Genomic DNA, 12,629 nt, shown 5'->3' with positions numbered 1-12,629 from the left:
CATACAAGCAAGACCAAGCATATACATAAAACCACAGAATCTAATCTCCTTCCTCATTGGACATGCATCCGGCGCACAATAAGCTCTCCTCTGGCTCTGTCTCTGTCTCTGTCTCTGTCTCTGTCTCTGTCTCTGTCTCTGTCTCTGGCTCTGTCTAGACATGCTCACCGAGGCACGTATATGGGTTTCAAGTCCGTAGATCTCTCAGGCACGAGGCTTCGTGATAGGCGAGCAGATGACTATCGGGATATCGAGCGTCTAATTCAGTGCCGGGTTGTAAAGTGCAGGGTCCAGTCAAAGGCTGAGACGCCGCCACGCTGATAAGGTAGTGCCGGTGATCGACATGGGGTGTTTCTGGATGGAGAATAAGAGTGTGGGGATGGGTGGATGGGTAACCTGCCTGTTGGGGAAGTGTGCGTCCGAGGACGGACAGGGGGGGTTATTTGCTACTGTGTATGCACGGATAGATAGGTAGGGATAGGTAGGGATAGTTAGGTAGGTCTTGGTGGGGTTTTGTGTCAACTGTTGTTTATACTGAGATAGAATGCAAGGATGGGAGAGGGAAGAAGAGGGAGAAGTGAAGCAACCAGATGTAACAGTGTGTATATACAGGCAGAGAAGAAAGAAAAGGAAGGAAGAAGAAGAAGAAGAAGAAGAAGAAGAAGACACTCCGAGGCTGTTATCTTTGGAGGACTTGCTGTTCTAGGCAATGTGTCTCATGACTTGTGTACTGCTTCGACTAGACTCAAACAAGATGTGTAGATCTCTCATGGTGATGCTTGATTAGGAAGTCCGATATCGTAGTGCTCGAAATATGCACTTGTTGGTCACCTACTTATCTATCCATCGCCATGGTCTAGTTTTCGTCCAAGACATCAACAGGTTGGCTAGCTACTAATGGATGGGAGGAAGGAAAACTCAGGACCTTGATCCTAAATGACAAAAAGAGTTAGGGAATTCAGTGTAAGCTTAAGATATCTTTTGCTGAGTTTATTCCAACATCCTATATCGACGTCTAATGTTGTCTTGCTCGCTAGGGTTGGCTAGATAGGTCACGGTCAACTGCTAGATCACCACAGCCAGACACAAGCAGCCATTGGTGGGTTTTCTTCTATTTTTCTTCTCTAGCGAGCGATTACTGTACATGTCCCCGGATTACAATTATCATACAACCAAATCTTTGCATTGCGATATCGTGTCGGAATGCTGCACCGGATTTGCTAATTCCTTCTCGGCCTCATGCCCGTTTTGTCTGATTACAGCCGTCTCCAGTATCTCTTAGATGCTTTGTATGCCGATATCTTGCGCGCGCCCCCAAAAAATAATGAAATTAAACGCATTGTACAGAGCTTCTTTTCGGTAAAAATCGAGCTAAGGGTTCTCAAATGTGTCTCGCGGGAGGTTCCGGAGGTTGTCGGCCTGAAGCGCCAATTCTGCGCCAGGAAGCAGTCTACCAAGCTTCGGCTCTCATCTTTGGCTTCTCGAGTTGATCAGTCTCATAGGCTTATTCTAGGGGTATCCTTGGAAGAAGAGATGATTTGAAGGAAGCGAGTGTACATGTGGCACATGATCTCGCTGTTCGATGCCATCGTACCCCACAGCAGTGCCATCAATTTCAGCCTGGTGAAGACCAGCGCCGAGTTTGTCGACCTGCTTCTTGAATTTGGTGCATCCTTTGGCGGCTTGGACAATGTACTTGATAGAGTGGGCGTACTTGCGCGGTCTATATCGGGGGTTGATATCCAGGTTGACCCTGGCTCCGCAGCGGACCATCTTACTGAACAAAGTTTCCATGGCCTCATTACCCCCGTGTGCCACGATGGCTTGGGCAATAAATGACAGTGCAGTGTTGCCGCACGCGTCGGGGATGTTGAGAGTGTTTTGGTGAACTGCAGGGTCATAGTTCTGGTGAAACTTCATTTCCACTTCACTCTTCAGGCATTTGTCAAGTAGGTACTTGATCATGTATTGTCTGCCGCTCCAATCTATAAGGGCAGACTGGGCCAAAATCAGGACTGGTGACTCGTATGGCCAGCAAGTTCGGACCATGCGGTGGTGAAACCCGTGATTGTCCATGAGGTCGTCCGCCATTCTTTTACATACAGCTCTCAAAGTCCCGTTGTTCGCCGATTCCAATGCAAGTCGAAACACACAGTGGAGTGGGTTGTTACCGAGGGTATCGACCATGTAGGGTCCAAACCCGATGCCAGACTCCAGGAGGTATCTCAAGCCCTTGGAGTTGAAAGCCTGGATAGCAAAATGGAGAACCGAGTACCTCTCCAGTCCTCCAGGGGCTTCATTGAGTGAAGGGTGAATCTTTGCAGCGTGTCTCAACAGCTGGACAGAGTATTTCTGATCTGTCAAAGATGCCGCCAAGTGATGGACGGTCATCGACCAAAAGGGAGGCTCTGGAGGTGCCACGCCGTGCGCTGCAAAAGCAACAGCCAAGTTGAAATTTCCAACGTAAGCCGCGTCCCAGGATTCGCCTAGGAGATCGAAGGTTCCAACATCTTGCAGTATAAGAGGTGCCAGAGCAGGTTTCCACCGGAGTCTGGGGAGGTGATTGGAAAGCGCGGTCTCCTTTTCCAACTGATCTCTGAATTCCTGTGGCAAGACGAGGTGAAGATTCTTGACCTCCTGATACTTAGCACCCAGGCGTCCCAGCTTTCGGATCACACGGTGCTGCTGCCGAGCTGCAGCGATATGAAGCAGAGTAAAGGTTGCTCTGGCATTCGCAGTACTTCGCTTGTATACTTTGTTGATGTTGACGCGTAGGAGCGCAACAGGGTACTGGGAGAGAATGCGGTAGCTCAGTCGGTCAGAGCAGTTGAAAACGGCGTGTTGGAGGCCTTTGTGGCAGTCATCCTTCAGGTCTTGAGCGTAGAGGTAAACCTGAAGTGAGATAAACAGTGATTTGTTCGTAAGGATTAAGTTCCCAAGGCTGCCCAGATTCTGGTACCCAGGCTCTTGCTCGGTCCGTTCTCCGAGCTCCTCGACGATCAGGAGCAGGAGTTCTGCGATCCTGAACGTCTTGACTGCCGAAGTATTGACCAAGCCTTGGGAGGGATTAGGGCTACGGATCAAAGTGGACGACATCGTGAATCTTTCGGTAGAAGATCAGCTTATGGGGGTTGTTGGGATGAATACTGAGCCCAATATCGTGAGAAGAAAGGGAGTGGGTTGATGAGTGAGAGGGGAGCAGGGAGAAACTGAGATGCCCTCAGCGGCGGGTGTTTATGTATATGGGAAATCAAATAAAACACGCGAATTTGGTGAAAGCATATGAATGAGAACTTGAAAGGAAGTTAATACCACAGGGAAATCAAGTATGGAGTTGAGGTGGTGGCCACTCGCCTATGCTGGCGGTTCCCGATGTTTTGGTGGTGGAGGAGAAAGGAAGAGCGGAGGGTGGGAGACGAAAATATGTATCCCGCCGCAGAAGAATTAGGCTACTACTCCAGCACTCAAAACATGTTATAGCACCTCAGTTCCTCCAGAAGATTCCTCCTGATTTCGATCGATAGCACTAGCCCAAAGGACAACCGCACTAAAGAATTATGATTACTCCCTAGCACCCCTTATGCCTTGGATTTGTTGCAAGATCACTGCGGAGACTATTCTATTATATGGCATAGTAGAAGCCACTGCGGCCATCATGTACAAGTAATAATCGGTTCATAGCAGCGGCAATGCGGAACATGGTGGTCTAGTTTCCAATATCGTAGTGCTCGAGTGCTGCCCAGCCCGCCCGGCTATTCCACCGAGTCTGTGTTCCAGGCTTATCGGCTACCAAGGTAGCTTCAATGGACGCATTTTAAACTCTGATGCTAATTTGAGCCTTTGTGTATGCTGTGTTGTGGAGAAAATCGACAGTGACGCATCTATCTAGAATCGTCCGAAATCCCATCACTGGCGAGTGGGGGTTAGCTTAGCAACAGCCAGTGCCCTAATGACACTGTAAGCAATACTTTTATGCAGTCTTAAGGCTATCGCATGTTAGATTCTGAATATTGCTCTTCCGAATCGTAAAATGAACCCGGGTCAGGGGATCTGAGTTGTTCTCGCTCAATCAAGAAGTGACATCTAGACACCATTGGAGTGTTCATCAGTCAACAGTTACCACGTATGTCTTAATTAACAGCCAGAGCATCATCCTGTATCTGCCAGGGTGTCACATCATTGTATTTTACATTTGTAATGTCATCGTGTGCCCACAGTCTAGAAAGCTCCTTGCTCATCTCATTCAAGTATCCCAGCACCAACACCATACTTCCTGAAGAAATATCCACTCGTAGTCACAAAGTTCACTGACGGAGAACATTTATGAAAGCTATTGAAGTACAAATGCGGTACGCCACCGAAATAAGGTCAAGAAGGCGAAGGCGAGAACCCATGACCTATGTGAACTGGCCATTTACACTTCTCTATGGTAACTACGCGATAGGAAAAGCCAGCGGTACACTGAAAACGTGTTGAGGGATACAACTAGAACCGGAATGGCGATAGCTCTAGGATTCTGGGACGTAAACGCGACAGAGGGACAGGGGCGGGTCTTGTTTCTGAGCCATGGACGACGTACGAGTAGTGGAGTAGCTTCAAGTGAGATTATCTAGCGTTACTGGCATAGATGTAGTGCTGGAAGCGGCAGCAGCAGGAGATTCGTTGCAAAGGAGGTCGAGATTGGTGCGATGATGGTCGGCATGAATCTGCAAATACGGAGTGTTAGCTGATGAAACCAGTGAAGCCTCAGAAGATCCAAGATCTCGAATGTGAACCCAGCTCACCATCCTAGGTTCTACCAAGCTGCTAGGTGTACAGTAAGGCTGTGAGTCGTCCGTCTTGTGGTACGAATGGAGTTTCTAGACCTGTATGAGAACACACTGCTATGAACCCAAGTCACTCCATTTCATATAGTAAAACACTAATGAAATGGCTCAGTCGAAGAGTAAACAGCGGCGACTGAACCTTGAATTACAAGACAGAGGCAGGAGTTTGCAGAGGTGGAAATGGTCGATCAATTTTGTCAAGGAAGAGGAAAGAAGGGAGAAACAAGTCGAGACCTCAAAAAGGTGAGAGAAGCGTAAACTAGTGAACACGGTCGATACATGATCAGCGAGACAAACGGTCTTGTTCAAGAGTGCCTGAGCCAGGGTGAAGATGATGGATGGCAGGTGAAAAAGTGGAGGGCAAAGAGAGGGTGCCCCGAGCGCAGTAAATTTCCATAGTAATCATACAAGGTCAACAGCCAGTGTCTAGGTAGGTACCTAGATAGTGATGCCAGGTCCTCTCAACGAACTTACAGCGCAGGCCCTAAGATGTAGGCAATGCACTCTCGAACATCGGCGCCAATAAAGGTACCTTACCTAGGTGGTGAACATATGTAGGAACAATTAAAGTTGACAGGTCCACCGTCCCCGAACTAACTATGCCGTTCTTTGTCCTAGGGCAGATCCTGAACATGGGGGGACGCTGTAGTGTCGATCTCGACAGGGATGACAGTGGATGTCGACTCGGCCGAGTCCTTGGGGTGACTCTTGTGTTCACGCATGTATGTTATGGGAACATTCAAGAACATATCCCATCGTTGGTGATGGATTGTTCCTGTGGCGGGATGTTATACCCCTGAGAGGAGAATAGTACTCAATTGAAACATTCATTCAGGCCTATCTATATCACAAATGAACAGTTGCTCTGTATCATCTCAGTGGCAGCAATTTCATCAGTCTCAGTGCCGTGTTCCCTGCCCGTAGAGTGCTGCAGCATTTGCTTGTGGTGACTTGGTTGGCCCAGGCACCGGCAGTATTTTTCTTGTTCCTACCTGTAGTACCTGTGTTCACCCACCAGCTCCCGAAGAAGTTAGTCCTGCAAAGAGCTACACCCCTCATATTCCTCCCGAAGTACTGGCTTCAGTATCTTTGCACTGATTTAGAACTTAGAAGTTTCAAGGTTTCTTTATTATCTCATTCTTGCATCGTCACTGGCCTAACCCTATCGATGCGGTCAAAGTTTTACTATGCAGTAACTAGGTACTACCTAGTATTCAACAGTCTTTTCTTCCTCTGCTGCAGGATTCTACACACCTCGGTAACTCTAATAACGAGCTTCCTCCGTCAGAGCACCATACATAGATACCTATGACAGCCCCTTTGACCTTCAAGATACAATAAGCGCATAAGATAACTCACACTGGCCCATACCTACGAAGATGGGACCCCGAAACAAACGCGTCTCCTCCACAAGGACTAGTGTGTGGATATTCGCACATACGACTCTCAGTTGTCTTTTCAACCTACGATGCTATGGTCTACTCGATCGAAAAATCAATGCAAGGTATGTTTCACTCAAATCGAAGGGGAACCTCGGACAATGGTCGCCTCAACTCTGTGACCTCTTAACTAACTGGCTTTCGGACCAGATCAAGATCTTACGTCGAGCTGGAAACAATCCAAAGGACTTGCTTTCACCAACCTTTACAGCTCAAGCCATTCGGGAGCTTCTTCTGTGTGTGCCCTAAAAGTCAACGACATTGACTCTCGCGATTTTGAAACACCACCTGCCGTCGTCGAAGTGGACGCTCTTCCGTTCAACTCCGAAAAAGGAAAGGCGACCAGTATAAGATACAGTCAAGTCAAATAAAGCGACCTGGTATCTTTGCTAACAGGAAATCAGTCTGAACACTGATATTCAGCATCCACAATCATCGACCGTCCTTCACCGACACAAATTGAAGCGGGCACTTTACGCGAGACGAGCCAACATTGCCACACTACAGTTTCCCGACTCTGGATGGTGAATCTTAGGCTGATATTAATGATGATCTATTCCTTTCAGCTACTATGAACTCATTTGGCAATCTCTCGTTCGGCGGTCTTTCCATCCTCATGTCCAGATTCTGCGTTCACCACATACACCACTTCTACCCACTCAATCGTTGCAATAACCCATGACGGACATCTCTGATCCATAGTTAGAATGGATACGCAATTACGGAAAGCTGGCCTAAAGTCAATGATGTGAAGCTGGGGGGCCGTAATGTAAGTCTCGTTACGGGCCCCGGCAGCTAGGTTAGATGGGCACATGGAACAATGGCCGACAAGCAAGGTTTAAGACTCTGAGTGTTTTATATCTTGCGGTACTATCCTGGGTCTCACCAACAACTCATTTAGCTTGCAAGTAAGATGCTGACTCTCTCGCCTCTAGCCCCTGTCTTGACATTTCGTATACCGATCCTCCCTGCCATCAATAGAAAATAAGAATACTGAATACTAGCCACCATAAAAAAACCGATATACCGAGGGCAGGCCAAATATAAGTACCGCGAGCGATCGAATGCGAATGCCGTGTGCCATGGCTCAACAGCCAGCCGGGAAGCTGGACAACACGATCAGGACATGCAACATTGAGCTGCGACTCGATCTATATGCTTCAATAGATATTGATGTACAAAAGACAGTATTTGCTTCTTATATACCACAGTTTGAGAAATGGACGCTGATGTCACTACGATGATGATCTCTGACAATTGAGTGGCGTGAGCAAGAGAAGCTCACCCATCGACAAAATTTTGACATTCCTGAATCCTCAGCTGTGCGGTAAGTATGCTGTCTGAGAATTCTCTAGCTTAAAACTGGTCAGGACACTGAATCATGATTCGTCATGCTTATAGCACTCAAAAGCCATCATGATGAAGTTATCACCGCCACCTCCGCACTAACAGCGTTACATAGCTGTAGATCACCATCTGGCTCTACTTTCAGGACTTTGGTCAGACTGGTTAGGTAGGGAAGGAAAGAAAACTTAAGACCTTAAGCCTAAATAATGATAAAAACTTAAATAAATTTATATAAATTTTGGATTTTTATTAAATTTAGGATATCTTTTGCTGGATCTATTTTAACACCTTACATTAAGGTCCGGTATTTTATTGCTCCCTGAGGACTGGCAGCTTTTTTATTTACTCCAAATGCACAATTACATACCGATGTCACAGGACTGAGATTCCTGGTGTGCTGTATAGGCCTGAAACGGAGAAGGCTTCGCATTACTCATATGCCGTCTTACCAGAGCAGTTTGATGGCTTCATCTAGTTTGACAAGTCGAAACACGTTGGGACATTGGAGGGTCCAGCCCAAGTCACCTCGGGAGTACCATGAAACATGGCCGTTTGGATTATAAGCCGTTGCTAGCACACGAGGTACTTCAAGTCAGTGTGATGGTTCCGTAATTCACCAAGTGTTCCATTGCGGGGCCCTGCGATTCTACAATATGGGCAATGTGATATGGCATGACTCAAGCGTGATGAGCCGTCTATGGTCCTCACATAGTTGAATGGCACAGTTACGCGTGGTTAGTAGCCTCACCTCTTGGCTCGCCTCTGGCAATATGCTCTCCAGACCATAAGCCAGGCTGCACTGCTGCCACGGCAAACTTGTATATCTTAACAGGTTGTGTCAGAGAAGCGGTACTGGTTCAAATACGCATCGAGGAATCTCACCATTTGGTCCATAGAAGATTGGTCTTGACGAATTGTATCGTATCGTATTCTCATTATCGATCGACTCGGGAGCCCAATATCCTTACCATCCTCCAGCCATCATAAATGTATTAGCACCTCAAAAGCAAGTCCAACTCCAGCCCGCGCCCAAATCTCAAATCCTGAGGGCCGTTTCCACGACTAGTACCTGTGTCGTGTAGAATAATCCTTGGGACTGACGACCAAACCACGACCCTTCTTGGCGCCTCGATACACCGTTTCGAAAATGTCAATGAGTTCTTGCTTGTCCTCAAGAACCCACTTGATCTTGTTGTTGTCACCGGTACCCAGATCAATCATCATGTGTTTGTTTCGGAAGAAAAACATGAGGGAGCACGGGTCATACAGCTCGTACATCTGGTTGAAGTCGGGCACCTGGTCGATATCGCAGAGATAAATCACGGCGAAGTTGCGCACCTTATCGGCGATCTTGTACAGCACTTCGTCCTGGCGCATACAATCTGGATCCCAATCGCGTCCGAAGCGAATGACGACGAGGCGATCTTCCTCTGAGAGGTTGTTAGTAGATGACAGGCAGAAAGGTTTGGGGGATTGTACTTACCTGAGAGAATGGCCTGGTCCACATGCCAGCCAGTGTTGAGATGGGGAAGTACGACGGAGCCCATGATGAGTGTACGAAAGCGCAAATGGTTCGTGAGTATGTGGTTATACGGCGACTACCTGGGTGAGTAGCTGGTGATGATACGATCAAATTTGGTGGTGGTGTTTTGGAAAAGGAAAGAAACTATGATGGAAGGCGGCGGGATGTCATGAGGTGAGCGGTGTGGGGCCTACGCTAGCTTTATTTGGCCTCAGGTGAACAAACTCTCACCTTGGCGGAATATCAACCCAGTGTAGGAGCACAAAAGCTTATACCGGTATTTGAGAACAGTTTTTTAGCAGCGAAAGACTGCAAGACAAACCATCAAATTCATTATACAATTTGCCACTAAACCACTTTCCTGAATCATCTCCATATAAACTTTTTACTTAATGTTAAGCCCATGGGATTCATCATCACTTATCGAACTCATCAATGACACTCCTCGGTTTGAAATACTTCCCCAAAGGCTCAAACTTGAGATGGCCGAGTCCAAAAGCCTCGGGACCTCCAATCGTTATCCCTCTCTCAGTTCCAGTCCACCTATCACTTGCTGCTATTCCCAATACTACAACAAGCAACCCATAGCGATATTCAGGTGTCCCAACTGCCTCTCCGTTCTGTGCATCAATTACACAAACCAAATCAGGCGCAATGGCTAGGATATCCTCCTGAAGCTCCTCTTTTCGATTAGGATGGACTCTCAGGGCAGCTATATTCTCGTTCTTGAAGGGAATCTTGACAACCCCCTTGAACTGTTCAGAAATATCCCCTGAAGCCACATGTTCATCGCGAACATCAGCCCCTTCAATGAGACACTCGCCATAAACATGCCCATTTCTCAAAGTTCTTTCCACGCCAATAATTTTGCCTTTCCACAGAACCTTGCCCGCTCCTGGGCCGCCACACTCTTCAATGATTGTTTCGGCGACATTGTCTACGCGGTTCTCTTTCCGCGCACGAGCTACGGCACGACCTATTCTCCAGGACTGTGACAGCGTATGTTCGACAGCCCAGCGTTTTGTCTCTTCTCCTGTGACAGGCGCATCTGCGGCGCCAACTTGGGAGCCCATCTCACTCAAGGCAGAGCGGATGATACGCTCCACAGCTTCGTCGGAGGATGCTTTGGGCATGACGAGCACGTTGCCGTTACCGTCGCTCACGGCGATGGGTGACCAGATAGTGTCCCTTTCCTTGAAAACGACAGGTGTTGTTTGCCATTTTGTGGGATATGCTCTCCCCATCCAGTCTCCGTCAACTGTAGGGATGTCCATCTGATCACTTGACCCAAGCAACAACCCGCTCAGTCCGTTGGCGCCCCCGACTTCAACAGATATCATGTGAGTAGCGGAAGTATTGCACATCTTGTACAATTCATGCTGAGCTTCGAGTAGCTCATCACTAGCTAGCTTCTCGATCGCCACGGTAGGACTCCCTGCTCCACCACCACAACCAACTCGTGCATCGTCTGGAAGATCTTCAGGATTGACAACTCTGATCATCGCGCCATTGCGTAACTGAGTTCGTAGTCGTATCATCAGACCGTAGGGGCTACCGCCGCCTCCAGTACCAAGAATATAGCAACCTGTTGCGATCCATGATACATCTCTTTCAGAAACATACCAAGTTCGGTTTCTCACATCGGGACGGTATGAAAGGATATCAAAATCCCCATCTTGTTGTTTATTATGCTTCCGGCCTGTGTTCTTAGTATTCTTCTCATCGTGTCCCATGTTTTGGTGGTCTCCGTGCTCAGCCTGAGATTCAGGGGCAACTACTTCTTTCGAGAAATCGAAGTCTCCAGTCGCCCGAACAACAAAACGAGTTTTGTTTTCAATATACTGTCACCTCATTAGGAAGCTCCAGAGCATCGCATATGAGTTGCCTACCTGGAGCGGGAAAACTTCCTTCTCAACAACTTTAACAGTCGATCTTAGAGCTCCAGCATCAACCGTCTTTTCAACGGCAGCCCGACTAACCTCATCAAGGCACTCATTCGTCGATTTGGATACCGTCGACTGAATTGTATCCACAACCGCACTCACCCTTGCTATCGCAGCGCCAATAGCATTGGCGACCTGTGACCACTGCGGTTTGATAACCTTGCTCGCGCCCCTGAGCTCATCGGGAGCAATGACAGCTCCACCTCCCACCAGAATAACTGGTATGTCTTTGGGTGATGTCTTCATAGTGTCGATAACCTTTTCTAGCTTCTGTTTGATTGTCACGCTAACCTTCGTGAGCCGATCCTCCGAAAGAGCGCCTTTCATGAGGGCTGGGTCGCCAATCTTCAGCTCTGGATTTGTTAGGACAGTGCAATCGGTTGCTGTAAGAACATTTCCTCCAAATACAACTGCTTCCTCCGGGAGTTTATATCCCACGCTATCTGGCCCAACAGAGACACTACTGTCTATTCGTACGATAGACCCTCCGCCGAGACCAATGCTCTTGATATCGGGACAAGAAAAGTTCATCCTAACTCCCGAAAGATCGCTGTAAGCTGCCTGTTGACGAGGAAAGCCGTTCTCCAGTAGAATTCCGACATCAGATGTGGTTCCCCCAATATCAACAACCATCATGGCTTCGTCCAGGTCGCCTTGCACAAGGAAAGCAGCTCCTCTCATACTGTTGGTAGGGCCGCTTGAGAAAGTTCGGATCGGTAAACGAGCAGCAAGCTCGCCAGACAGGACAGTGCCATCATTCTGAGTGATGAACACTGCACAATCCAGGCCTAGCCTCTTAACCGGTTCGTGAAAAGATCGAATGGTGGTTCGGGCAAAAGGCAGAATGGAGGCGTTGAGAATAGCTGCGTTTTCTCTTTCGAGAAAGCCAAGATTGGCAACCTCCTTGGAGCACACAACATCACAGCCGGGTATTTCAGTTTTGATTATATTTGCCGCTCGCTCTTCTTGTCGTTCCACTGTATCAATAGGACTGAAAATACCGACGACAACCACACTATTAATCCCTTTTTGTTTAATAATCAAGCACTGCGTTTTGATCTCGTCTGGATCAATATCGGATATCAAACGGCCATCAACTTCCAGTCCGCCATGTACCAGGGCATAGTGACCCAGGATAAGCTCTCTCATGTCATCAGGCCAGTCAACACATGGCAAGTTATGTTTCGAGAAGGGTCCGCAGAGACGAATCACAGCAACCCGTGACAGTCTCGCAGCATCTCTCTCAACGACAGCATTCACAAATTGTGTTGTCCCTATAGTCACGCTTGCGACTTCGTGAGGGCGGACAGAACTTGAGCTGAGCATCGTAGTGAGTGCATTGTTAATACCGATACTTGGGTTCGCCGTTGTCGGTTCTTTGTGCCATGCAATGATTCCACGATCAGGCGCTGAGCTCAAGAGGGGATCAATAAGGACACCGTCTGTGTTAGTCCCACCAACGTCGATTCCAATGCGAAGACGCCGCGATACTATAGTTGTGCTCATGGTGGATAGTTATGCCCACTCGTGGTGTCGTCTGTTGATATTCCAG

General features: G+C 48.0%; 3 protein-coding genes; all 3 read right to left on the bottom strand.

The window, feature by feature from the left end:
• Nucleotides 1-1,509: 1,509 nt before the first annotated feature.
• On the bottom strand, nt 1,510-3,096 carry FFUJ_02861 (uncharacterized protein; the record flags this gene model as incomplete). The annotated part of the gene is made up of 1 exon (XM_023574642.1): nt 1,510-3,096. The coding sequence occupies one exon, from the start codon at nt 3,094-3,096 to the stop codon at nt 1,510-1,512; it is 1,587 nt and encodes a 528-aa protein (XP_023427961.1).
• Nucleotides 3,097-8,674: 5,578 nt separating this feature from the next.
• Nucleotides 8,675-9,159, bottom strand: FFUJ_02860 (probable spliceosomal U5 snRNP-specific 15 kDa protein; the record flags this gene model as incomplete). XM_023574641.1 has 2 exons in its annotated part: nt 8,675-9,042; nt 9,096-9,159. The coding sequence occupies 2 exons, from the start codon at nt 9,157-9,159 to the stop codon at nt 8,675-8,677; spliced, it is 432 nt and encodes a 143-aa protein (XP_023427960.1).
• Nucleotides 9,160-9,550: 391 nt separating this feature from the next.
• FFUJ_02859 (related to D-amino acid hydantoin hydrolase (hydantoinase)) lies at nt 9,551-12,583 on the bottom strand (the record flags this gene model as incomplete). XM_023574640.1 has 2 exons in its annotated part: nt 9,551-10,975; nt 11,024-12,583. 2 exons carry the CDS (start codon nt 12,581-12,583, stop codon nt 9,551-9,553), a joined length of 2,985 nt encoding a protein of 994 aa, XP_023427959.1.
• Nucleotides 12,584-12,629: the final 46 nt, after the last annotated feature.

The sequence above is a fragment of the Fusarium fujikuroi genome, chromosome FFUJ_chr03 (genome assembly GCF_900079805.1).
Source record: "Fusarium fujikuroi IMI 58289 draft genome, chromosome FFUJ_chr03".
Taxonomy (NCBI): domain Eukaryota; kingdom Fungi; phylum Ascomycota; class Sordariomycetes; order Hypocreales; family Nectriaceae; genus Fusarium; species Fusarium fujikuroi.
Note: the sequence above shows the minus strand (reverse complement) of the source record. Positions and strands in the feature narration are given on the sequence as shown.